The sequence below is a fragment of the Choloepus didactylus genome, chromosome 16, assembly GCF_015220235.1.
Source record: "Choloepus didactylus isolate mChoDid1 chromosome 16, mChoDid1.pri, whole genome shotgun sequence".
NCBI lineage: Eukaryota > Metazoa > Chordata > Mammalia > Pilosa > Megalonychidae > Choloepus > Choloepus didactylus.
The window spans coordinates 16,696,695-16,724,494 of NC_051322.1; the positions used below are offsets into that span (position 1 = coordinate 16,696,695).

General features: G+C 38.8%; 1 protein-coding gene across 2 annotated transcripts in view; it reads right to left on the reverse strand.

Moving 5' to 3' along the window:
* The window catches only part of SERPINB7 (serpin family B member 7), a 36,873-nt gene extending 17,871 nt beyond the window's left edge, over nucleotides 1-19,002 (reverse strand). The window contains exons 1-3 of one of the 2 annotated variants that reach the window (XM_037806208.1): nucleotides 18,835-19,002; nucleotides 11,116-11,166; nucleotides 8,970-9,086 (exon numbers count right to left, since the gene is read on the reverse strand). In XM_037806208.1, the coding sequence (XP_037662136.1) occupies nucleotides 8,970-9,086; nucleotides 11,116-11,166; nucleotides 18,835-19,002 (336 nt within the window). The remainder of the gene's footprint in view (nucleotides 1-8,969; nucleotides 9,087-11,115; nucleotides 11,167-18,834) is intronic. The other variant, XM_037806209.1, reaches the window with a different exon arrangement.
* Between the last annotated feature and the right edge of the window lie 8,798 nt (nucleotides 19,003-27,800).

Below are 27,800 nucleotides of genomic sequence, written 5' to 3' on the forward strand. Positions count from 1 at the left end.
AGGAGGTTTGTTTGAACATCTTTGATTAGTTGCTACAGATTCTGTGTCTCCTTTGACTTTTTGATTTGTTCTTTTGACTGGACCATTTCTTCTTATATTTTAGTGTGCCTTGTGATTTTTGGCTGACATCTGATCATCTGATTATCTTGGTGGGTCTATTCTGAAGGTCAGTCTCTCTCTTGTCTAGGATTTAGTTGTCTCCTGGTTTGTATTAGGCATTGCGTTGACAGTTGGGTTGTCTGTATTTCTCAGCCAACACATGGCCGGGTACCCATGCATGGGGTGTAGACCTGACATGCCTGGGATAGGGTCTGGAGAGGCTCTGAAAAGGCCTGCTGTCTTCCCCTGCACTTTCCTGCCTGCCCAGCAGATGGCATTCTTCAAATACTTATTCATCCTCAGAAGATTTTTATTTCTTTGAGCTCTGCAGAGTCTGACTGGGCAGGGCTGAAACTGCAGGGTTCCTGTACTCTCACTTCATAAGCCAAAATCTGGCTCAGTGTGGGGCTGTGTCCCCTTCTGTATTTGGGGCAGAGGACTCCCACAACCACTCCAGTCTGCAGCCATTCTCCAGGCAAGGATCAGGCTGCCTGCTGCTGTTTCCCTCAAGGGTGGGGAATGGGCACCAGGGGTTACAATCTCTGTCAGTGTTTTCTCAGACTTCTCATCCCTCTCTGACATGGACCTTGAAATGTCCTCCCCTGTTCCCTGGGTCCCCAGACAGTTGATTTGGACAGTTTCTGCCTGGCTATTTGCTTCTTTATGGGGAAGATTCTTCAGTTCCCTCCCTAATCCTCTATTTGGAAGCTCATCCTTGCTGTCCTTTTGTATTCCACCCTCCCCAGTGGCTTGAGTGCTGCCCAGGTCCCTGTGTCTGGAAATAGTGGGGGCCCTGTCTCACTGCTTAGAGAGATTTTATAGTCTGTGCCCCTGGTGGGAGGTGGCAGGGATCCCAGCTGCTGCCTCTGGGCACTTCCCAAGCTGCATGGGACCGAGTTAGGGAGAGAGGAGAGGACTGGCAGGTCTGGGATGAAAGTTTCCTACCTGATATTTTTCTCTTTCTTCAATTCAGTATTTGTGGGATATATCTCCAGTCTTTACCTTCCTCCAGAGTTCTGAACAAGTGAGTTCCTTTTTTTTTTGCTGAATCACTGAGGAGAGTTTTCAGTAGCTACCTTATCTCACCATGTTGATTGCTAATATACTTTTAATTTTTTTCCAGCAAAGTTTATGAAAGAGCTCTGTAATTTACTTTCTTATTGTGCCTGATCAAATTTTGGTCTTGAAGTTATGCTGGTCTCATGAAATTAGTTGGGCAGTATTTGTGTAAGACTGGTGTTACTTTTCCCTTAAATATGAGGAACAATTCAATGATGAAGTGCTCTGGGCTTAGAGTTTTCTTTGTGGGCAGGTTTCTAATCATGAATCTGGTTTCTTTAATAGATATAAGAATATTCAGGTTGTCTATTTCTTCTCAGGTCAGTTTTGGTAAATTTTTTTCTTAGCAATGTGTCAATTCTATTTTTATTTCAAATTAATTGCCATAAATTGTTTACTATACTATCAATTAATTATCTGTCTAATACCTGTATAAACTGTAGTAAAATGTCCCCTATTTAATTCCTGATGTTAACAAGCCATGAGTGCATATTGATATAAACACACACGTAAACAAATGTTTGATGCAGAATGGGATATTTGCATAGTCTCTAAGCACTTACCCATAAAATTCTTAACAACAAAGGGGAAAAGAGAACTTTATAGCAGAGAATCCTGGCAGATATCACTTTCACTTTAACCAAATTGATCAAAGTTAACATTACCAGCAATGGGATAAATCAATCTTTCTAGGATGCAATGACAATTAAATTAACACATGATATTTTCTGTTAAAAGTGCATAACCTGAATCTAATCATGAAGAAACATTTTTTTAAAAATCCACGGTGAAGGATAGTCTAAAAAATAACTGGCTTGAAACTGGACATTGAAAATAATCATCAAAAGTGTTGAGATCATGAAAGTCATGGAAAGGCTACAGAATTGTTCTAAATCGAAGACTGAAGTGACATAATTAAATTCAATGCACAATTTTGAACCAAATCCTTTTGCTTTAAGGGACGATTATGGGGAAGCTGGTGAAACTCAAATGGAGTTTAAAGACTAACTGGTAGCAATATTGCTGTGTTAATTTCCTGATTTGCATGGATGTATTGTGGTTATGAAAGAGAATGCCATTTGTTTTGGTAGGAATTATGCATTAAAATATTCCAGGGTAATAAGGCATCTCAAATGGTTCAGGAAAAAAATCTTTTTACAATATTGGCAACTTTCTTATGAGTGTCAAATTATTTCAAAGTAATTTTTATTTTAAAATGAAGAAGGCCTACTCAATAGGTCTTCTTCACTGCTGGAATGTGAAAGGAAAAGGAAACGGAGAGTTTAAAAATGACTCAGATGTCTGGTGACCCATTCACTGAAAGAGAAGTAGGGGAAAGAGACAAGCAAGGGGCGGGAGAGATGGTGAATTGAGGGACCAGTGGATGCTTGTGAGGAATTGCAGTAGGCAGGTGCAGAGATGAATATGGCACTGAGGGCTGAGGAAGGACCCATCATGCAGCTGTGGAGAACTGCAGAGGTGTGGAGGACAACATCAAGGACTACAAACTATCAGAGTAGATAACCTCTCCCTGGGTGAGAAGGTAGAATGAAAATGGATGATGCCTGACAGCAGAACCCTAAAAAACACTAGAATTTTAAAGATGAGCTGAAGAATCAAGATGAACAAAGAAGACAGATGAAGCAGCCAGAGGAGAAGGTGGAAAAGCAAGAGAAATCAATGCCATATAAATCATGAGGTAGGAGAGTTTCGGGGAGTGCCAGTAGTGATGACTACTATAAAGAGGCAGATAAGAGAAAAGAAAAAGTGTTCATAGCTTGGGTGTCCATAAGAAGGCATTAGTCACCCTGGTTAGAGCAGTTTCAGGGAAGCATTTGAGGTAGAAAACAAATTGTAATGGGTTAAGGAGTGAAAGGGGGTGAAAAAATGGGCTCAGCATGTACATACCACTCTTTGAAGAGGCTTGACTGTCACAGCAAGAAATATGGAAATGAGAGAATCAAGGGGAAGGTTTTTAGAAACTTTAGGAAATGTGCATCTTGAGCAGTATTATATGCTGTGAGGAGGAAACCAGTAGAGGAGTTGAAGTCAAGGAGAAATAGTGACAAAACCAGATCATAGAGGAACTGGGAAGTGATAGGATTCAGAAAGGAACAGATGAATTCACCATCAGAAAAACTCTTTCCCTATGAAATGATGGAGGGAAAGAAAGGTATCAGGGCACATGTGAGTTGGGATGTTGAGGGGTTTCTTTCCCTGATGGCCACTATTTTCTGTCAAGTAGAAGACAAATTTTTTAATTGAAATTAATGAAGGGTGTAAGGGATTATTGGGGAATAGAGAGAAGTAGGAAAGCTTTCAATAACTGTTGTGGGGAATGGAAGAAAGACATTATCAGGGACACAAAAGATGACTGTCGGGCATCATAGAGCGTCCAACTGGGGTTGAAGACCGGGATTTTGTGGGGATAACTGCACACTTTTAGGTTTCTGCAAGTATCACTCAGTATCAAGAGCAGGGCAAAACTGTAAGACTGACCCAGATTAGGGGGTTTTCTGAGGAAAGAGGGTGCTATTAGTAAGAGAGGTTAAAAGTGGTTAAGGGTAGTTTGGTGTGGAAACAAAGCTAGAAGAGACCTAATAGGTTGAAAGAAAGGGGAGAGGTCAAGAGATTGAAAAACTCAATCCAGTTGAACAGGTCAAGTGGGAGTGAAAGACTAAAAGAATTAAAAGTATGGGATGTTGTGGTCACAAAGTGGAAAACTGGAGTGATAAACTTCAGAAGTGCAACAGTTCTGGGTAGTGATAATTCCAGGATGTTGCCTTGGGCATCAGTTACTAAAATGATGTGGAGAGAGGATCAGAAAACTGAAAGGAAGGAAATTGGAGGGTCACCCACAGGGACACTGAAGTTACCCAAAATGGTGGCAGAATTTGGGGGAGTATGGAATAACATTTACAGAGATTTGACCCAATTAGCGTGGATTGGGGAAGGAGGAAGAACAAGACTTCAGAGATGGTGGTTGGTCCTGAAGGACACCATGCATTTGAAAAGAGAATTTTTACATGGTCATAATCTGTTCTACTAGAGGTATCCATACTCAAATGTGAGTAAAATATAGCATTATAAAAGCAAATATAACACGCTTGGAGATTATCTAGCTTTGCACTGACCTGAATGTTTCAAAGTTGACAATTGTTAGACTTTTAATCAAAAGTACTTTTAGAATAAGTAGTACTACTTACATATGTTGGGAGGAAAAAAATGCCAGTGTCTATATTTTCTATTTTATTTATCAGCTCTCACCCATGCTGTGCTTCTGAGTACATTTCTTTTTACATACACTGAGTGCTGGAAAAAGGAATGTGGAAATCTGCTATAAATAGAATCCTGCTAGACAGATCAACTTCCTTACATAAAAAGCAGACAATCCCTCAGGGGCATAGCAGTATGCATGGGAATAGAGAGGCACAAAATGCAGGGCTAAACCTAAAGGGTAGCCCTTAGAAAGCTGAGCTAGGATTCTTTGGGGAAGATTTTTAAAATGTGACCTAAGCTTCATAATCAGTAGGCTGCCATCAGAATTGGGAGTGGTGCTGGGAAGGAAAAAGAATTTGAGTGGGTGACAGACAGACAGAGGAGCAACTATGGTTGGGTGGAGCACAGTGAGCTGGCAAAAACGCAAGTGGAGATAAGCCCAGAGACTTTACTAAGGTGCAGTTTGTTGTTTGAGAAGTGTAGAATTCAAAGGAAGATCCAACATGCCCAGAGAATCAGGGCTTCTGTGTTTACTTGACTAATACTAAGCAGTTAACAAGCTTCTGGTTGTCTCAGCAGTGATGGTTCCAAAGTATGGGTTGAGCATAGTGGGGTGTAGAGTGTATTCTGGACCACAGAGGTCTTTTTGTGGCAAGTACGCAATTATGAACACAATGGTAATGCAAATGCCAAACAGTAATAGTAAAACTTAGTCAGTTGAAGGGAGCTAAGATGGTGTCATAGAGAGGAGTGGAAGACTGTTAGTCCCCCCTGGAACAATTCATAAATGACCAAAAAACTAGTAAACAACCTGGAATAACTGTGGGGAGACAAACGTGACTGTCCATTCATCATCCACCAACTTGAATTGGGAGGAATGCCCAAGATCGCAGCATAAAATCTGTAAGTAAAAACTGCGCACCCACGCCGAGAGCTGAGAGCCCCTCCCTCATGGAAGCCTTGTGGTGCTAGAGAGCAGCACTCTCTCAGCCCAGCTCCAACTGGGTTTTTAATGTTAACTGTTCAATATAGACAGTGAATCCTCAACAAGCAGACAGAGGCTTTTGGTGACAACTGACCTTGGGAGAGTCGGGGGACATATCTGTCTCAGGATGGGGAGCGCAGAGGATTGGGTGCTATCTCTGGCTGACATGTGAAACTGGGAGTTTTCTGTCCCTTTCTCTCTCTGTGGAGAAAGTTTCAGCCATTTTCAGCCTGCAGCGCTTTGCATTAAAGACAGCCTCAGCCATTTTAAAATCAAAACACTTTGATCAGCAGAGTCAGAGAAACAAAGAACTTATTGATATGCAGATGACCTCTCTGGAGGGAGCATAGCTTCCCAAGAGGAAAGGGAGGGGCCCAGTTCTACTGCCTGTCTAACTCCCGGAACCAGACCCCAAAGCCTGAGGGAGGAGAGCCATGGGCCACACCCCCTTACACCAGCCAGTGACAGGCTGATAGGTGCACCTGCCGGGCAGAAAAGCACAGGTGTATCAACCCTCTAAGAAAAATCATCAGGGAAAATAGATACTGAATATTTCCTCCTTCTGTGACCTGAGCCTGTTCTCACCTGGGAAAACCTGATTGGGGTGGCCTAGGAGGTCAGATGCTTCAACAACAGAAAACTACAACCTACACTAAGAAAAATGAAGCTATGGCCCAGTCAAAGGAACAAACTTACACTTCAACTGAGATGCAGGAATTTAAACAACTAATGCTAAATCAATTCAAAAAGTTTAGAGAAGATTTCACAAAGGAGATAGAGGCTGTAAAGAAAACACTGGGCATACATAAGGCAGAAATCGAAAGTTCAAAAAAACAACTAGTAGAATCTATGGAAATGAAAGGCACAACACAAGAGATGAAAGACACAATGAAAACATGCAACAGCAGATCTCAAGAGGCATAAGAAAACATTCAAGAACTGGAGAACAAAACACCTGAAAGCCTACACGCTAAGCAGTAAATGGAGAAAAGAATGAAAAAATATGAGCAACATCTCCGGGAAATTAAGGATGAAACAAAATACAAGAATGTACATATCATTGGTGTCCCAGAAGGAGAAGAGAAGGGAAAAGGGGCAGAGGCAATAATAGAGGAAATAATCAATGAAAATTTCCCATCTCTTATGAAAGACATAAAAGTACAGTTCCAAGAAGCGCAGCGTACTCCAAACAGAATAGATCTGAATAGGCCTATGCCAAGATACTTAATAATCAGATTATCAAATGTCAAAGACAAGGAGAGAATCCTGAAAGCAGCAAGAAAAAAGCAATCCATCACATACAAAGGAAGCTTAATAAGACTATGTGCAGATCTCTCAGCAGAAACCATAGAGGCAAGAAGGAAGTGGTGTGATATATTTAAGATACTGAAAGGGAAAAACTGCCAACCAAGAATCCTATATCCAGCAAAGCTATTCTTCAAATACAAAGGAGAGCTCAAAATATTTTCCAGCAAACAGACAATGAGAGACTTTGTGAACAAGACACCCGCCCTACAGGAAATACTAAAGGGAGCACTACAAAGTGATAAGAGAAGACAGGAGTGCATGGTTTAGAACACAATTTTGGGAGATGGTAGCACAACAATGTAAGTACACTGAACAAAGATAACTATGAATACGGTTGAGAGAGGAAGGTTGGGAGCATGTGAGACACCACAAGAAAGGAGGAAAGATAAAAACTGGGACTGTGTAACTTGGTGAAATCTAGAGTGTTCAACAATTGTGATAAAATGTACAAATATGTTCTTTTACGAGGGAGAACAAGCAAATGTCAACCTTGCAAAGTGTTAAAAATGGGGAGGCATTGGGGGAAGAATGCAACCAATGTAAACTAGAGACTGTAACTAACAGAATCATTGTATTATGCTTCCTTTGATGTAACAAAGGTGATATACCAAGGTAAATGCAGATAAGAGGGGGGGATAGGGGAGGCATGTTAGACACTTGACATTGGTGGTATTGTCTGACTCTTTAGTCTACTTTGATTTGAGGTTATTTTTCCTTTTGCTACTTCCTAGCTGTCATTTTTCTCCTCTTTCCTTTGCCTCTCTACCTTCTTTGACTCTCCCTCCTCCCTTGTGGAAAAAATGTAGATGCCCTTATATAGATAGTGGTGAAGGTGGTGAACACATAAATATGTGACCATACAGAGAACCATCGATTGTTTACTTAGGATGGAATGTATGGTGTGTGAACAAAACCATATTAAAAAAAAAATGGGTTGATGACAAAACCTCGAGGGCAATATACTGAGTGAAATAAGCCAGACACATAAGGACAAGTATTGCAGGGTCTCACTTATAAGAACTAATTATAATATGTAAACTCATAGACATGAAACATAAGGTATCAAGACATAGAACGAGGCTTAAGAATGGGGAGCGGTTGCTTAGTACGAGCAGAATGTTCAACTAGGATGAACTTAAATATTTGGAAATGAACAGAGGTGTCGGTAGCAAGATGTGAGAATAACTAACAGTGCCAAATGGTGTGTGAATGAGGTGGAAAGGCGAAGCTCAGAGTCATATATGTCCATAACTTTCCAGAAGGAAAGTTGGAGGTCAAAAGATGGGAATGTATAAAACTGAATACTATGGTGGGCAATGTCCATGATTAACTGTAAAAATATTAGAAATCTCTACCATGAACCAGAACAAATGTATGACAACACAACTAGAAGTTAATAATAGAGGGGCATATAGGGAAGAAATATATACCTATTGCAAACTATATACTACAGTTAGTAGTATTTCAACATTCTTTCATAAACAGTAACAAACGTACTATACCAACACTACAAGTCAACAATTGAGGGGGGGGTCATTAGGGATATGGGAGGATTCGAGTTTCCTTTTCTTTTCTTTTTTCATCTTTCACTTTATTTCTTGCCTGGAGTAATGAAAAGGTTCTAAAAATTGAACAAAAATTAAGTGTGGTGATGGATGCACAGCTGTATGAGGGTACCAGGGGCAACTGATTGTACACTTTGGATCTCTGGATAATTGTATGGTATCTGAACAATCCCAATAAAAATTAAAAAGGAAAAATAAATAAACTTAGTCTGTTGACCCCCAGTGAGCCCTTTCCCTACCTCTTTGTTGGTTCTGGATAGCTCCTTTATCTAGCCATGTCTCCCACGAAGAACTCTTTTATAAGTGATCTAACCAAAAAGATAGTAAGTGCTGGAAGAAGAGAAGAAAGGGCAGGACTGAGAAAAAAGAAGAGTAGAGAGGGAGAACTCTGAACTGGGGGTGCAAAGCATAGACTTTTTCCTCTGCTGCCCATGGATGTCCCTAAATGGATTGTCTGCTACTCCCATCCCAACTGCAGCTTACCATCACCACTGGTGGGAAAGTTCTCTACCTGTTTTGGAGCTCATCATCTGGGACCCTAAATATGTGGATTAATTGGGTGAAGTAAAGCTGTATGTTGAAAATGGGGTGACGATATTTTGAAGACATCTGGGAACATAATTAGTAGCAAGAAGGAAAAAATCACCTTTGTATGGCTTAAAAGAAAGACACAAGCCTTTATTCAGAACAAGGTCAAGAGTGAAAAAAGCTTCTAACAGAGAAGAATCACTTACCTTATGAAAGTCAAACACTTTTTCTGCAAAAACACCATTGGCAATGCTGAGCTGGTAACCGTCGTGGAATGTATTTATGTCTGAGAGAACTCTTTTCAGTTGAGATTGGAGGGCTGGCTGTTATTCAAGAAATTTACAAAAATTTATTCTTGTACAACATGTGTATCTAATACCATAAAAGTATGAAAAGCAAGGATGCTGTAAAAGCAGCAAACAATGTTGCATACGTCTACAATCTCTAAGATGTTACTATTTAACTTAAAGGGGATAGAGCTGGCATCATTAGTTTTTTATCACTGGTTTAGGTGAAATTATGACCTGGGATACTCTGCTAGTTTTCAAAGTCTCCAAGGTAATCAAATTGTTCTGTGAGCTTAAATTTTTCTAAGTATCAAATCCATCTCATACTCAAGTTTTGAAATCCTGGTTTTTTAAAGGAAAGACCTTGACGATACTGACTGATTTGAGTTGTTAAGTTTTAAAGGAATTGGTTATTTAAGTGGCTTTCACTCCTGAGATGGAGCCTAATGGCCCAGTTTGTGACCGGCCCGGCTCTAAGCCTCTCCTTCTTCCCCACCTTAAAGGCAGTGAGTAGACACATGTGACTATACTATATGCCGTGAGCGAATGTAGTAGGGGAAATTCAATGTGCATTACTCATGTATGATAGAGGTACAGAAACCATGAGACAAAAACGAAAATTAAAGCAGCATTGAAAGGACATGTACAGATGTATATGGATCCACCTAGAATAGCATTTTAATATTTGCTCTTTTTCAAATCAATCTTTTTATTAAATGGACTTTCTTTCTGACTTCATTTATTTAACAAATATCTGTTGAACGTGGTGCTAGGAATAGATTCAGAGATTTTCGGATGTGGTTCCTCACCTTCAGTGGCCAGCCCACATTCAGTGGAAACCGCCCCCATAGTGTAGTTATGAACATAATGTCCACTGAACTCTTTCCAAAATGCCCAGAATAACATGGTCTTTAAGTCTTCTTCTCTAACTAAGCAAGTAGAAGAAAGGTATTTAAAGTATTGCAACTGTTCTCAGAGCTGTATTTTTTTTTAATAAAAAGAAGCAAATAAATCTTTATCCATCCAAATATTTTAAATTCATGAGGGCACTTAATTTATGTTCTTTTGTGAGTCATGTTTCACTGATGTCTACAGAACCTCTCCAATTGGACACTATAGAATCACTCTGATTCTATTCATTAAATACCAGTTTCTCTGCCAAAGGAACAAAAAAAAATGTTCAATAATTGGGCTTATATGGTTGCTCAAATACCTAATCAAAAAAACTTCAGTGGAACTGTCAAATTATATCTAACTTTATATCTTTTTTTCTCATCTCTACCAACAACTTCTTCCAAGTACAAAAATCACTTTTTCTTTATTTTTCTTAACAAGAGATGCAAACTATTGTCATATGCCTTCTTGAAATTAATTCTTTGATCCTGTCATATTTTTCTGGATTTTTAATATGTACATGGTAGTTTTGGTCTAATTGCTTACTAATGAATATAGCAGAAAGAAAAAATTAGTCCATTTATTAATTATGGATATTAATTTTTATATTATAATTTCTGTTTCATATTTCCATTTTCAAAGCTAAAGAATCATCTTTAGAATGCTATGCCTTCATTAGGGCCACTGTTAACTGAGTAGATCAAAAAATATTTTCTGTGCATGTTTTAATCTACTAATTCTTCCTCTTATAATGGAAAACTAAGTTCTGTTAACTTTCTTTTCATAATAGCAGGTGTGATCAAAGTTAACTAGAGGGTTTACTAAAATAAATAGTTAACCTTTAAATAAAATTATTAACAGAAGATAAGGAATTACTTAATATGTGTGCTAAATCATTTTACCAATGTTAACTTGACTGTGACTATCAAAGGAGAAAGGCAAAACATTTAGTTCCACATTATCTTGCCAGAACCTGGCCAATAAATAAGTGATAAAAAGGGCAAATTAATAAAAAAAGATTTTATTTGAAATACCCACAATCTGGAAATCTGAATGGCTCATGTTTCTTTGCTTTAAAGAATAATAACATTTTAAATCTATTCACACGATGGTAATTTTTTCTCAAGTTAGCCTGACATTCTTTTCTTCTGAAGGAATAGGTTGTATTTACCTGATTATCAGAAGAGTTTCTCTGTCCTGAGACGGCATTAAAATGAAGCAACTGCAAACAAAGCACAAAGACCCAAGTTATCAGGGTCAGAGGGAGTGAAATAGTTGGTATGAGGTTTTAAAAATAAAAACACTTGTTCCCAATACATTTATCTAACCGCCATTCCCTGTTCACTGTATCCTAGAGCTGATTTGTCCCATGACACTGAATGACTGTCAGCAGGCTAAAAAGGAGAGAAACAGTTTCCGTTTTTAAGTTTTTATGACATTTTCTTCCTTTTCCACATCCTGATTCCTCTCAGATACACAGGATTTTGAAATTCGTGTTACTTTACACACATGCTTTAGTGACATTGCACATCCCTTCTAATTTAACACTGGACAAAAAGCTTATCCAGGGAAGTGGAACCTATGGTTTTCAATATACCCAGTGACATGCTACCCCCATCCTCACTGCATAACAACATATTCAATATACCTGTTGATTGCCTTGTGATCTGTGGAATGAAGGGGCCTCTTTCCATTTAGGTCAGAATGAATTAGTTCACCAATGTGTGTGTTCATTTAACATTTATTCGAGTTTTACTTACCAGATTCTCCTTCTTTGCTTTTCTTTTGTTTTAATAAATATGGGACCATGAACCCCACCAGTATTTCTTACACATTCTTATCACTCTATTTCTTCAAAGTTCAATTTACATAGAATAGCATTAAATTGTACTTAAGTTGGAATGGTCCTAAAACACCATATTATCACCATCAGGACATTTAGAAGTCATTGCTCTCCTTCCCTCTCCCTGTATCTTAGGGTTTCTCAGCAGGTGGAGCTTCCCCTAACTTTCAAGGTATTATTAATATAAAACTCATAATTACTCAAATGCATGCCTTATTTTGCCACTAGATTTTCTGGACACAGAAATTCAGGTTTTCACTAATGTTTTTGTCTTGTCTTTTGTAACTGTCTATACATTGCCAGACGTGAAAGAGGCACTAAACGAATTTGGTTCATTTAGTCGTTTATATTGACCAAAATAAAAATGACACTTGCGATTCAGGCATGATTTTGATTGAGAAAAGACCATGTTAGTCTGATGGGGGAGTTTCTCATGATATTGTGCCTGTGACACTGGTTATGAATGAATCTGTATGTGGGAATGAAATACTTCCGTCCCACCCCCACCGCACTGGGTGTTTGTAAGGAGTTCCACTCTCCCTGCTGCCACCGTCCTCACCTCCACCTGCCCACTGGATCATTGTGGAATCTTGTGCTCCTGACAAAGAAGAAGCCTTGACAACTGCCCTCAGCAATTTTAATTCAAAATTATGTTCAAATAGGTTTATATTTGGAGACTTTCATACTAAGTGGATGTGGTTTAAAGAAAAATCTATTATATTCAAAATACAATAAAACTGAAAGCTTAATATAAATCATAACTGGATTAAGATTGACATTTGATAAGCTTTCATTTTGTTTCAACTCTGAGGGGTTATGCATGGCATGTTTTCACTGATGAAAGGATTCAAAATTTTGACCTAGAACCTGCAGCAACTCTATGCTGGAGATCCTCAGGCAATTCCAGTTTGGCAGCCTGAGAGTGATATGCTATAATAAAGAAAATATGAAAATGTAAGATGTCCTTTAATTTTAAATCATTCACTATGTAATATTTCCATTAGAGAATAGAATAAGTCACCTTTCACTGCCTAGCTCTGAAAGGAGGGTATAATTGGCTGTCTTTGTTGTCAGTCAACAAGGTTGTAGGATGAAAACCAGTCACTTCTAAGGAGAAAAGCAGTGACCACACCCTGTCCACTGAGCTTTTCCATGAACAAAATGTTTTCTCTGTCCCTTTTAAGTTGGAGAAGCAGGGAGGTCTCCAGTTACACCCTATTAAAACATTTCCAGGAGTAAGAGATTATCAGCAGAGGGCTAAGCCACTAATGTAGGCAGTGTCTGATATTATTTTAAATGTAAATAAAATGAATTAGTTAAATCCTTTTTTCACTGATGCCTCATACTTGAATTTTTTGAGTTCTTGGGGTTCTGAACTGTTCATTAACTGCTTTATAAAAAGAAAACTATATTTTAATTTGGAGCTTGGCAAGGATATGTGAGACTTCCCTGCTTTTTTGCAAACAACCCCTCCCTACCCCCCCACTCCCCACCCCACCCCCCACCGCCCCAACCAACAACAACAATAAAAATCCTCTCTCGCAGTCTGGCATGGTTGCCTAAAGTTTGAGGCAATGAATGAAATTAAAAATGTTAACAGACTGATAAGTAAATGTTGGGGTTGTCCTTTTTAATAAATAGCTTTTGGGTTTCAAATGTTTCAATGTTTTGGTAGTCCCTTCCTTTCTCCATTTTTCTCCCCTCTGGTTAATTTGATGATTTGAATGAAATTTTAAAATATTTAGAATTAGTGTCCAAAAGTCCCAAGGAACAATCATTTTGCTCTGTAAATGACAAGGTCTGAGTGGTCCCAAAGGGGGGGGATCTGAACATAAAGTCATTATGCTTCGTCATGGAGACCATTGCATCAGCTCTTGGAATAAGAAATTGGCAAAGTTTCTAGCATTACTAAGAGAAAAAGAAAAACATCATTTTAAGTATATAGAAAGTCAATGGATATTTTTAAATGTTGGTGCAGTCTTTTTATAAAAGAGATCTTAAAGAAGTAACTAATACACCAGCCTCTTAAATAAATATATATAAAGGATTAATATCCAGAATGATAAATAAAACAAGGGATTCTTCAAGTATTTTGAAAAGAGAAGGCTCCGGAATGATAACAAAACCCTCACCTCTCAAACATAAAGGCTATTTTAGAAAGGATTGTCTTAGACACCTGGGAAGGACTGACTGGGAACACCGTCAACAAGGCAATTTTTTCCAGCTGCCAGAGAAAGATATGGCAGAGAGGCTGGGAGAGCAGATGAACCAGCCTCGTTTCCAACCCAGAAAATTCCCTTTCTTTCTTCCTTGTCTTCATTTTAAAGAACAAATGGTGTGAGCCTTCTGACTAAGCAACCAGACCAGCCAACAATCCCTAGAGAGGGGAAGGCGGCGCGGCAGGCGGCAGAGCGGCCCCGGCGCTGGGATGGACCTTCCACGTGTCTGCCTCCCCTCGCAGACGGTGCGGCAGGACCATGGAGAGGGCTCCTTCCAACCCGCACAGCCCGGGCTCTAACACCGAACTTCCCGCTGGATGGTCTACAGCACCCTTCCTACAACGCAGTGGAGGACAGGATTGACAGGTGGGTGCACACGAAGTGAGCCAGACCTCCAGCATATTTTTGTTTGTTATTAACACATAGGGCAGGAAGTAAAAGTGCAGCTGCCTTTATTGACTTGGTTAAAACAATGATCGTTCATTGGGGAAAGTACTGTAAGCTGGAAAAGTTAAAAATTCAATGATTATAAAATGATACATTTTATAATAATTTTGATTTACACATTCTGGGGGAACAATTTGATAATTATTCAATGATTAAACCTGGTCAAGGATAAAAACGAGTAAAATTAAAAATGACAACCTTGTTTGAACAAATGGAAGGCAAGGTAGGGGTTAACCCCTAAGCATCACATCACAAAAGGGAGAAGTAATTGTTGGATATCTAGGAAAGACTGATTATATGAAACTAAATCAGAGTTTGGGAGATGTAACTTGGGATTGTGCAATTATTTGAAATTAAGCAGACTTTAGATTTTTCCTTTTCTGGTATGGCTTTCATGACCCCATTACTTCTAATAATTGCTACTATGCCCAAGTCTTGATTTCCCAATGCACTTCATCTAAACTTCTCCAGGCTCCTGTGTCTGTGGTACCTGAAATGCAAAAGTGCCCTCTACAAGGAAGCGATAAAATGTATTACCTATATGGTAACCACTTCTGCAAACTGTATGGGGCAAAGGGAATGTGCTCTGTCTCCCATACATGGATGGACAATACACAGAGGCAGCCATGGTGTCATTTCACTTTTTCCCCAACAAGTTCTTTGAAATGTGTAAATAATTGCTAGGCAATGGTGGATTTGTCTTACTGTCTCAGTTTGTGAGTCCTGTTTTCTGTAAAACAATCCTGCTTTGCTTTAAGGATCCATGGTTGTTCCATTTGACCACATCCCTTGCAATGGGGGCAAAAAAAGGACCATTCTGATACCGAGTAAGAAAAACCATGTGTAAAAATTTCAGTAAACCAGCCAATGTTACTAGCAGTGCCTCTGTGAGAGTTTCTGACTTTAAGGTTTAGATTCCTTATTAATGGCACATCTCATTGGCTAGGAGAAAATGGAACAGCTCAGAAAGAGGTGTCAAAATATACAAGGCTATGAGTGTCATCCTTAGTCTCAATGGGTCACAGAGATAGGAAACTTGCCCCAATTTCCATATCATCTTAATCTGGAAAAACAATTAATACAAGAAAAAAGTCAGACAAGAAGCAAGAATGCCATTTGAAGAGGGAGGCAGAGAACAAAGTGCTGTGTCTACAAGCCAAAGGATGCCAAGGATTGTTGGCTGCCAGAAGCTATGAAAAGGTGAGGAAGGACTCTCCCCTACAGGTTTCAGAGGGAGCCTGGCCCTGCTGACACCTTGGTTTCAGACTTCCAGCCTCCAGAACTGTGAGACAATAAATTTCTGTTTTGTTTTGTTTTTTTTGAAAAGTCACTATCAAGAAAAAGGAGAGACCATTATACATTAAAAGACTTAAGAGATAAAAATAATAATAATAATTAATATGAGATGGAGATAGAGATAAGACAAAGGCAATTAAGAAAATTTGATATACAGATTAGTAGCCAATTTAAAATTCAAAAATAGAGTCTCTGCAACTGTCAAAGCCCCCCGCTTGGCAGCGTGGGCTCCTTCTCATATCATATTGGGTGCTGTTTTTTTCCTCTCAAAGATCAGCCCCCTGTTTTCATTTTATGTTGGCCAAACAGGAGGATATTCAGGGTCTTAAAGAATATGGCAATTGCTCTTCCTAAATGATAGAAAGAATTGGGGGTAGAATACATGCAAGTACTCTGTGTCCTTCTACAATCCTGCCACACAGTTTTGTAGTTGATTTCATTGTGACCATGTCTCCTCCAACTGTGAACAATGGAATTGGCAAATTGTCACTGGGAAAGGAAGTTCAACAAGGGCATTCCATTTCTATTAAATAAAAGCATGAGACTTTATAAATTGGACGATGTCATTACAATTGTTTTCATTCTCTTGCTGCTTTGTAACTTCCATTTTAGAAAATAAATGAAGTTTACTTCTCAGTGTCTCATAAGAGAAAGGAAAAGTTGTGATTGGAAGCCAACACTGTCAATCACCTTAGGTATTAGATGGAAAGGGCGAGAAGCATGGACCAGCTTTTGTACGAGGATCTTGAACTTGGGTGGTTCCTGTGTATCTTTCCTTCCAAAAGGGATGACTAGGGGTTGGGAGGGTCCAATTCTCTGATCTTTGAAACAGCTCAGAGAGAAATTTTTAACCAGCAGAAGGCTGGGAAAACACTGGGAGTCATATTTGATTATTATGTAGTGTTCTCTTGGCTAAACTATAAATGGTCTTGAGGAAAAACCTTTGACTCATGTCAGTTTCTCAGAGTTTGAAACCTTTAACTCACTACCATGTAAAAAGAACCTAGTAATTAATGTGGAGCCTAGCAAGGAGAAAGAAATCTCCCCTTCTGTTTGGCTAAAATTTCTGCTAAGGCATTTTGTCATTTTTTAAATTTCCTGTAGTTTTCTTTTAAAACAAAGCCCTAAAGTTGTCACTGGATAGCATGGCATTTGGGAATATCATGATAAAGTGTCAAGACTCAAACATGCTGGTATCTTTTTTGAGCTAATTCTTTGGAAGCTAGGTAATATTATAAAAATTACATGGATCTACAGAAGTCATTCCCTCTTAACTTTTTGAAAAAAGCTTTAAGACGTGTAAATATTTCACACAATGCTTTGACAATTATTGATTTTATTCCATTTTGATATTAATTTGGTTGTATTTTCTGACATTCTTAATTGCCTTATAGTAAGCTCAGTTGGTAAATATTGAGGTGATACATATCTCTTTTTATCTAAACTTCTAAAATATTGATTCAACACTTAAGTTTCCCTTATTAAAGATAAATAATGATACTAGCAAATATTCAGATGTGATAAATATTAACAACATTTTAAAGGGCTTATTTATCACAATTCTTTCATAAATTTTTCTACCTAATTCCTTGGTGTCTCTATCTGAGATATGAGGAGTTCATGCTTTTATAATCCCTGGTGTCCCTATGTAGGGAAATCAGGATTTCTTTTGCTTTTTTATACTGGTAGCAGGTTTAGATGAATTTTATGCAGTGAAGGAACCAGAGAGTTGTATAGAGTAGCTGAACCCCCCTCTGATCCAGAAAAGCTCATGAAAGCCTAGGAACATCATGCTGAGGTCAGAAAGCAAAGTTATTTTAAAGTCATCTGGAAGGGTTGTTTTAAAAAGGACAAGCTTAAAGGGATTTCCACAAGCCCAATTGTGACCACTTGAGCACCAAAAAGAAAAAATCAAATGACCATGGTAATGCTTAAGAGAAACCTAGATAGCGGTCATAAAATACAACAATACTGGTTGGGACCTGATTGTCTAAAAATATAAAAGTGCGACCCACGATAGGGTGCTGTAATGAGAAACCTGCAGGGGCGGGAGGCTGAGAATTCATTTCCAAGAAGGCACTTTCCAAAACTTTGTGCAAATAAATTATATGAATATTTTGTGTCTCTAGTTGCCATTATTTCCTCTTACGTGTTTTTTATAGGACCACTCCAGCTTTGGGAAAACAGTCTTAGACCCTGAAGTTACTCCCTAGCAGATTTAGCCAGAGAGAAAGGAATATTCTAGTTTAAAGTATCTGCACAAATAATATTCAAGCATTTAGGTGTGAAAGTTTGCAAAAGGAACCACTTTTCCTCTAGCACCCACTTGTGAACTAAAAAGTTGGGAGGAATAGGTGAGCAAAAAAGGATGACATCAAGCTCTTCACATGTAGCCTGGTTCTAGCACTTCACCTGGATTTACTGGCAAGTGCCTAAGAGAAGGGAGAGAAACCTTGACTATTTCACTTAACTGCACAGCTGGGCTCAGAGCTGTGTGCAAGGGTGAGCTGATAGGCACTTTCTGAAAGTGATTGTTTGGGGCTGACAGTGGGGTGACCACTCAGGTAGGCTGCTGTTAATCTGGAATGTTCTAGTTGCTATTGGTGATGGAGTGCTTAGTCTTTATACTAGGACTTCATTGGTATCTTCTTCTAGCCGTCCTTTCTCATCCGCATCTACTGGGGTGGTGGTTCTCAAACTTTCGTGAGCACCTGGAAAGCTTATGAAAACACAGATTGCCGGGCCACACCCCCATTAGTTTCTGACTCAGTAAGTGTGGGGTGGGGCCCAAACCCTTGCATTTCTTGCAAGATCTCCAGGTGATGCTGCCAGTCTGGGGAACACACATTGAGAACCACTGTACTAAGGTTAAGAATAAATCTGAGGTTCTGGGAGAATCCCTGCTGCCTCCCTACTCAAAATCAAGTGCTGCAAGCAGGGTACTTCCTTGGCACCTGGAGACGGGTACATGGAGATGCGTGATGTGTACATGGAGACAACTGCAGTGAAATGTGCTCTTGGGGAAAATAAACAGCCCAGATGATGAAGTGTAGAAGCCATGGGCAGCAGCACAACTGAGACCAACCTTATCAATCTGAGAAGCACAGTCTCCTCGAGCCCCCAGACGGATCAGGGCCAGGGCGGTGAACAGGCTCAGAGAGGAAAAGATCACATTTCCACTGCCTTGGTTGTTGTCGATCTCTCGGAAGAGGTTGAAGCAAAATTCTGCATTTGCTGCAGCAAGGGAAGCCATTGCAAAATGAAGTGCAGCCTAGAGAACAACAAGAAAATAACACTAGTCCTGAGAACATGTCCTTTGATGATTATGGTTTTGGCACTCATTTCTTCTTCAGTTCAAAGCTTCATTTCTTCAACCATAAATAAAATCATAAAATATCTTAGAACAAAAAGATATTATGAGGAAAGTTTCTTTGGCCCTCCATCCTTCCATTACCAACACTTTAAAACTACCCTTTCTGGCAACGATATTATATGTATCATTTTTTTTTCACATTGATAATCTTACTGCAACCTTTCAACCTATGTTCTCATATTCATAGCCAAGGATAAAACTCTTCTCCTTGACACAGCACGTCCATCCTTAGCGACCCTTGATATTTCTGTGTTCAAGCCTCAAACAGACACATTCTGGGACCTACTCTTTCTCCAAACACCCCGGATTTCTGAGCTGAGATAGAGCAAAGAGGCTGTTTAAACTGAAATTACCATTATAATATTAAGTAGAGCTATACTCCTTGCTTTCTAACCCAATTGTAATTTAATAAACTGTTAACATTTGGAAGTCTAACGCATCACTTTCCTAGCCCATCCCTCCATTACAGCCTCCTTCACATAGTCAGAGCACCTTTACATCCTAATTTTTTTCAGGACCGTCCTGATTTCAAATATTATGCTTTCTTGGTCCTATAAGTGTATTTATTCTTTTCAGACCATTTTAGATTATTTTGGGGATGAAAATGTACTTCCCATATTAAATCATCTGCAAGTATACAAGACTTTCCAACACTCCTTGCTAGAGAGCTTAAGGTATGATAATAAATTGAGAATCCAAGATGGAAATAAGATCATCTTTGAATTCTTGATAGCAAATAATGTTGTTTCTGATGTGCAGAGAGCTGCAGCCATGATGAAATTCTTCAGGTCTCTGCTTTCGGACTTCTTTTCAGACTTTCTCCACAACCCCCAAACTGATTCCAATACTATTGTTTGGGTTGGCTCCAACTAAAGGAATTTACATGTAATCTCCAAATAATTCTTCTTGAAGCATTGCCATGTGACATCTGATGGTAAGGCAAGTTCCAAGAGCTGTGGACTTGGAGTTAGGAGACCCCATTCCAGTCCCAAGTCCGTTACTAATAGCTGTGGGACTTGGGTCATCTTTGACTTCTCTGGGTTTTGGTTCTTATCTTACTCACTGAGATGATCTATTTACAGGATCTAGTGCAGTGATCCTCAACATAAAATCATGCATCCTTCCACCTTGCACCACTGTGAGAGGAGCCCATCATAATATCAAGGTATTTTAGGGATAAGGTGCGAGAAGGGAAGAGGATCACAAGCAGGAAGATATATGTTGTTTGAAGAAGAATATTTTAAAATTGCCATTGTGTTGAATTTGTTGCACTAACAAATGTATAATGCATTTTGAAATTACAAATGACATTAAAGTCAGGTTTTCAAATTTTATTTTATCAAAAGAGAGTCTGTGAAAAACAGAAAACAAGTGTCTCATATTGTAGAATACAGGGGACCTAGAGATGGACAGCAACTAGTGAAGGGGGAACGATAATCTAATAAGAACAGACAAGATATTGAAGGTAATCTTGATACGAGAATGCTCAGGAATGACTACGGTTCGTTAATTTTCTCAGGATGTGGCAGGAGCATATTGGAAGCAATGTAGTTACTTTAGGATATTTGTTTGTCTTATTCCTTTGTTTTGTTTTGTTTGAAATGTTTTTTTTTCAATTTTTTGATAAAGTTTTTAAAAAATAAATAACTAAATAAAAGGGAGTCTGAGTTTAGAAGAGAAATAAGAAACACCTTTCTATTTCAATGTCTGATCCATAGTAGGCACTCAGTGAATCAAAGCTGCTACATTTATTATCTGTAAAGTCATCATAATCTAGTGTGTCCTCAAAGACAAGTTGAACATTTCCAGAAAGAGTGTTCCTGAGGGACCCATACTTTGCACTTTGGAATTCCAAACCCGGAGAACATCCTGGGGCCCAAGACCATAAGTGATGCTGTTTTTCAGGGTTGAATTCAGTGAGATTCAATTCATTGTAACCTAGCTCCTCAGAGATATTCCTGAAACATGGGGTGAGAATCTTCTGGTTCACACCCCCACACACTCCACTCCAAGAAAGAACAGCCTTTATCTATGCCCCCCTTTTGAAAGCTGTCCAGAGAATTAAAATAGATTTAGTATCTAATCCGAGGAAGCCAGGGGGAAGAGCGGTGGTAGCTGTGGTTAGAACAACAGGGAAAAAAACCCTCCTAATAAAAGAGAGAAGGAACGAAAGAAAGGAGGGAGGGCATGGGGTGGGAGCTCATGAGTGGAGGGCAGCTTTATCCAGTCAGCACCCTCGGCAGTGCCTAAGGCCCACAAACTTTTCAAGGGCTCAAAATCATATTTTACAATGGAAAAATAAGTGTTGCCTCCAAAAGATGATAAAATAAATAAGACCAAAATTAGCAGATATACAATTAAATGTAATAAAATGTAACATAAGTTGATATTTTAATTAAATTTAGTTTCATAAGAATGTTATCACTTTTGGGGAAAATTGTGTGTTAGGGTCTCTCCAAAAGAATTTTTAAGAGTTCATATTGATTGCTAAAAATCAGAGCCAACAGTAAATGAAATGAATCACTCTTAGGAAATTAACTTCAACAGCAATATCATAATAATCTCTTCCAAATATTTAAGTGAAAATTATATATAATAAAGAACTATGGGTATATATATTTGGAAGAATGTGTGCTAGAGCTTTTTAAAGTAAGACCCAAAAGATTTTTAAATGACCCTGTTTGGGGGACTGCCTGACCTTTCCCATGAGAGTCTGGAAACAACTCAGTAGCATCATATCCCAAAGTGCAAAAACACACTTAGAACATATATTTTAATTTGGTCACATCTCAGTTCTTCTTTTTGCTTTATAAGTTTGTCTCACTATTTTATCCTCTGAAAATAAAAACTTTTTTTTTTTGAAAATCATTCTTAAATCTCTTTCTAAGCAACTATCACAAATTTTCATTTTGTACCCTTTTAGTTATCATGGTGGCTTTCCATTATCATTGTATTCGTGAGAAGAGAAGCTACAAAAGAATTTGTTCATTTAGGCTATTGTGTTCAAAAGTTTTATGACTTAAGTAAGTTTTATGGCAGCAAAATCATACAGATAAATAAACTTTATAGGGAAACACAAAACAAGACATTCCCAGACAATTATAAATTCTCAAGCAATAATTTTTAAAATAATTTTTTAAATGTAAATGACACTAACTAGTGTATATTTAAGCATTCTTTTATAGACATGTTCATGCACTTTGAAAAACAATACTAAAAATATGTCTGTTTCACACAATTGTTTTTATCTTTATGCAGGTGCAACTGTAGTTCAAAAAAAAAAGGACAGCAAGACTCTTTGCTCCTCATCTGATATAAAGTCTGAATCTCAACTATTTTTAAGGCTGAATCAGATTACAGATGAATAAAAATTCACATTGTGCCCAAACTGTGATTTTCCTTTCTCCAATAATTACTTTTCACAGCAACTTCAAAACAACAACAAAATTAAACTAAATCAAAACAGGCCACCAGCTATTATCTGATGATTTCTGTCCAGTTAAATAACTAAAGAAAATTGAGAAGAAAAACAAATTATGTGACAGCTCAGAAGATATCAGTATGTTAGCCAGGAGGCCATTGTCCGGGCATGGCAAAGAAAGAAAATTCTTTTAAACCATTAAAGGACTTGGCTTTAGAAATTGATGTTTCATTTTTTTAAAACTACAGCATATTCTTATGTTTTGCACATCAGTATTTTTGTTTAGTATGCAAATATATAATTAATTTATAATTTTCAAGTTGACATGAATTAACAAGAACTCATAAACTTCAGATTTGAGGGTCTAAAAATCTGCATCAACCTGAAACCTTTTTGATTGCTTATAGTATATTTCAGTCCAAGTACTTTTTTTACTCCTTCCTTTCCATAGTCAACCTACTATATGTGTCAAAACAAAAGAATAGAAAATTTCCCTGTAAGGCTTTTTAAAAACTCTAATAAAGGCAAGAAAAATAATTTTTATATAAAGCATAAAAAGTGGCACAAAACATATTCCATAAAACATGAAATTATATTCATAATTTTTCATGGACCTAAGCTTCTTTATACCTGATTGGTAAATTATGTGCCTTAAATATCTGATAAAAATATTATCTAACTTTAGGCTGATTTTGAATATGAAAGGAAAAGTAATCATAGTTCATGGTAACTTATTGAAAAAAACCCCACACGTATTTTCTGAATTAACATACACATATTGGGGAAGAAAACATAAATAGCTACTACTGAACATGCTTTATTTTTATTCTTACATCAGTTAGATGCAATGCTATAAATATAGTTTCTCCTCTACAGAAGTATTTTCTAATCTTTCCATTTCTTTTAAGAACAGGGCTTCAAATCTGGATAAATCGCTTATCAGATAAAGACCCAGCTATGTCATAGAGACCCAGCTATGTCATTGAAATTGAAACAACGTTCAATTCTATTCTCAAAAACTAGTATATCCCAACCCATAATGCCTTAAAGAAGAGCTCTGTAAATACAGAATCTAGAGTTGTAATAATTCCCCAAATGCTATTGATGGAACCTAGGATGAAACATAAAGTGTCCCAGCGGTGTCTGACCCCTGCACCGTGGTTTGAGCATGTCCCCATCCCCTGCCACACTTAGAGGCAGCCTCAGACAAGCCTTACGATGGAGAGGCTGCAACTAGAGGCTCCGTACAGAGCAGAGCCACGATCAGTTCATTAATTCCCTCCCCCTCTCTCTGTTGTTTGAAGTGGCCGGCCAGACTTTAAGTGGACTTCAGAAATATTTACCTTACTCTCTTCATAGAGGAAGTTAGCAGCTGGTTGGGTGAGTCTGAAAGAGTTCCTTGCATTACTCTGAAATATAAAGACTCTGACTCAGACACTCCCTACTTCCATTCCCAGCTTGTGATGACCGTGGTAATTTTAAATAGTCATTAAAATGGAATCATGTTCAGGCCCTTTATAGAGAAAATTAAGTGAAGTTTGTGGAGTATTCCTTACAGATCCAATTCTAAGTAGTTAACAAAATAGCTGTTTTGTAAATTAACACAAACAATAGGGTTTTTAATCTACAGATCTTATTCAAATTTTGCCAATTGTTCCACTAAAGTTCTCTCAAAAAAAATGTTGAGAGAACTTGCAGGTTTACAGAAAAACCATACAGAAAATACAGTTTCTATACACTCCTATGATTAACACCTTGCATTAGTGTAGGACATTTGTTACAATGGATGAAAGAGTGTTATTATAATTGTACTCTTAACTATTATCCATGGTTTATATTAGGATTCATTGTGTTGTACAGTCATGCTAAAAATTTTTTATTCTAAAAACATATATACAACCTAATGAAGCAAATTTTAGCAAGACATTTTATTTCATTTGATACTTAACATCACATAGTATTTTTTGCATCATATGTGTAGATATTAATAAGTAGTCATACGACTGGTATTTTTAAATAGAGAAAAGCACACTTTTCAAATTCAATCACTGATTCTCATTATTGTTGTCTGTTTGATTCCCAACCTCCTCCCCCAAATTTTGGTCTGTAAAGAGTAATACGGCAGGTCCTCGCCTTCACAGCACAAACGACTGTCCTTGAAGAACAGCAGTGCAGTCCTGGGGACATGAAGAAAGCAACGAGCTGGAGAAGAAAGTGAAGCCACAGGAGCTTCCCTGGCTCAGAGTCTGGGGATCCTGCCTGGGGGCTCACCTTCCTGGAGGAGAAGGGTTTTACTCCATGCAGGGTTTCTGATTTTACCACCACATCATTTCTACAAGTGTCTGCCCGTCCTGTCTTGCTTTAATTGCATATTTTAAAGCCTAAGTTGAGTCTCCTGATGGTTGGCAGTGAGTATCCCATAGGAGGGACTGGCGTGTTGGGGCAGAGACAACACATCCCCACCAGCAGAGGAATGTGTTCCTGACACAGTCAATAAAATGAAAAGCGATCATTCTTAACTCCAGAGAAAAAAAAAATTTGCAATGTGAGGTTTATCATAGTACACCTTAGAGCTCAGCTTTGGATAACAGACTCTCTCAGTTATAATGATTTAAATATTGAATATTGAGCTAAATGAAAATGATGATGTATCTCTGTATGGTCAGGAAGAGATTGTGTAGGAGGATGGGGTCAGGAATAGGGTATAAGAGAGAGACATAATCCTTCCAGGGAAGAAAGTCAATAAATAGTCTCTAATAGTAAAAAGCAAGAAAGAGCAACATTAGCAAGTTATTTGGACGTTTGGAGAAAGACGCAAGACGAAGCATCAAAAGTGGTTGTTCCTGTTAAGTGAGAAGCCGCATGGGAGGGGAAGGGGACGCGGAGGCGGCGGCTGCGCGTTATGAGCATGTGGTCTCTTTTCGACTTCTCACTCCTTAGATCAGATATTTGTTTAGAGTAAATAAAAACTAAATTACCAGACCTGGATTTATATCCCAGCTTGGCAGCGCCATTGGCTGTGTGAACTTGAGCAAGTAAGTTAACCTCTGAGTCTCTGTTTTAAAGTAAGAACTCAGAATCAATTGTATATAATCCCTAGGATGGTTTGGCGTCGGACAGGCTCTTAATAATTTTAACTCCCCTCTCTAGCTCCACTCCGGGCCCGCTTTGCTGTTGTTATAATGTAACATATATAATTGCCATACAACATAAACTGGGCACTTTGGCCATTTTTACGTAGCACCTTTCTATTAGGGATCTGGGGGGGCACCGCTACTACCCCTCTGTTGTGCTAGCTCTGTCCTTCTGAAGCAAATATAAGATGGAGTCCTCGTGGGAACCTCAATCACAGGAGGAACGGGAGGGATTTTAGGAATAACGGACAGTAGGAGTGGAAGCTCAGAGTCTCCAGAGGGAAGGAGATGACTAGAGCAGGATGGGGATGTGGGACAGAAGGAAGAGGGTGGCCCACTTGTCCCTGTTTGCCCGGGACCTTCCTGCATCCTGGGAACACCCCCTTCAGTCCTGGTGAGACTGACTTGAGCCCATTTCTGCCCTTCATACACAGTTTTAGAGCTTTCCACGAGAACACTGTTTATCTGGTACACCCCAAACCGTGCCACGCCAGGACACGGTCATTCAATTCTGTCTGAAGACACGTGAGAAAAATTCCTGGCCCCTCAAATGTGTCCTCATCTGTTCACTGACCAGGAGACATAGAACCTTACAAGTAAGGGTGAAAAATCAAGTAAACCAGGCACAGAGAGTGTACACAGTATGACTTCCTCTATATAGAGAAGCAACCAAGGGAGCCTCTATTTTTAGGGATGTGACTCAGGTGGATATCCTATTCAGGAAGACAAGGAAATGACCATGATCTCCCCTAGTGACCTCCAGTGGGGAGGGAGGGGTTTGTGGGTGACTGGACAGGGCAGGGAAGTTTCAGAGGTGCTAGCGGTGTTCTATTTGTTAAACTATAATCTGATACCAAATACACTTTCATGTATCCCTGTTTAATTTCGTCATTTTAAATGGTCAACAAAGAATAAAGGAATCAAATTCCTTGGGGATTTGGGTCACGACACATTGTGTATAACTGATAATTGACCTATTCCTGAAAGCAGGTTTTAATGGATGAAGGGCTGAGACTTTGAACTGAGGACAAGTAGGATGGCCATGGGGTGAAGAGCAGGATGCAAAATAAAATGGGGAGAACTGACAGAGCTGGCCCATGGCAAGCACCTGGGGTCACCATGTGCCCCTCTAACAGCCCCAGCCCAAAACCTCCCATCCCACCCATCCCCCCACCCCAAAGAGCAATCTCTCCAAGGAAACAACGTGGAGTGACTTCTGGCCTCTGCATATGACCACTGGCATTTTTCCACATGTTTCAGGAGATGGAATAGTGACAGCACCTTCAGCCTCAATAGCACTGGCAGGAGCAGCATATTTGAATATGCGAATCAATAATGTGCTCACAGGGTGCCTGGTACAAAAAGCCGTTATGAGGTCTTATCTCCTTTCTCTAAGCCATCTGTTCACTCTCACACACATGCAAAAATAAAATACTCAGCCCTGATTATTTTCCAAGGCACTTAGGATAGGGGCCTAATGAGCCAAAATAAGAATTTCTAAACAACTTCTTTTTCTAAAAACATTAGAATTAGGTTTCAAATTCCATCCTTAGGCAGAGTCTACACCCTGCCCAGGCACCTGCTTATTGGCGTGTAGACCTAGCTGCTGGGATGACTCAGAAGGCAGCACTGTCCCTAAAGAACTTTAAGAGCATCCGCCTTTGAACCAGTTTCCAAATAGTACCTGACTAAGGCAGTTGTCGTGGGTTTCGTTCAGTTTGCATGTGAATCAGAACTGAAAAAGTAATTGGAGTGCCTTTGTTCTTTACAACAACAGTGGTTTAAATATAATCATACAAACAAATATCAGGATTGACAGTATTTATTAGCCTGCCTCAAAACACAGCCCTCTGTGAGTAGGAGCATCCAAGAACTAAAGCAAGATGGCGGTGACTGTGAGTTTAGTATCTACCCAATTTCATTACAATTTTTCATTGATCTCTTGTAGTGTAATTTCTTTCAACCTTACCTGTGTAAATTCGCTTGGTGAGATGACCTAAACTAGACTCTGGTACAATATTTTGATCATTCCTCAAGCTCAGGTGATCATCTCAACCCCAAATTATTTTGACCAGCCTTCCCCAATCCATCTTCATCCCAATTTTCTCAGGCTTGGAATTTTC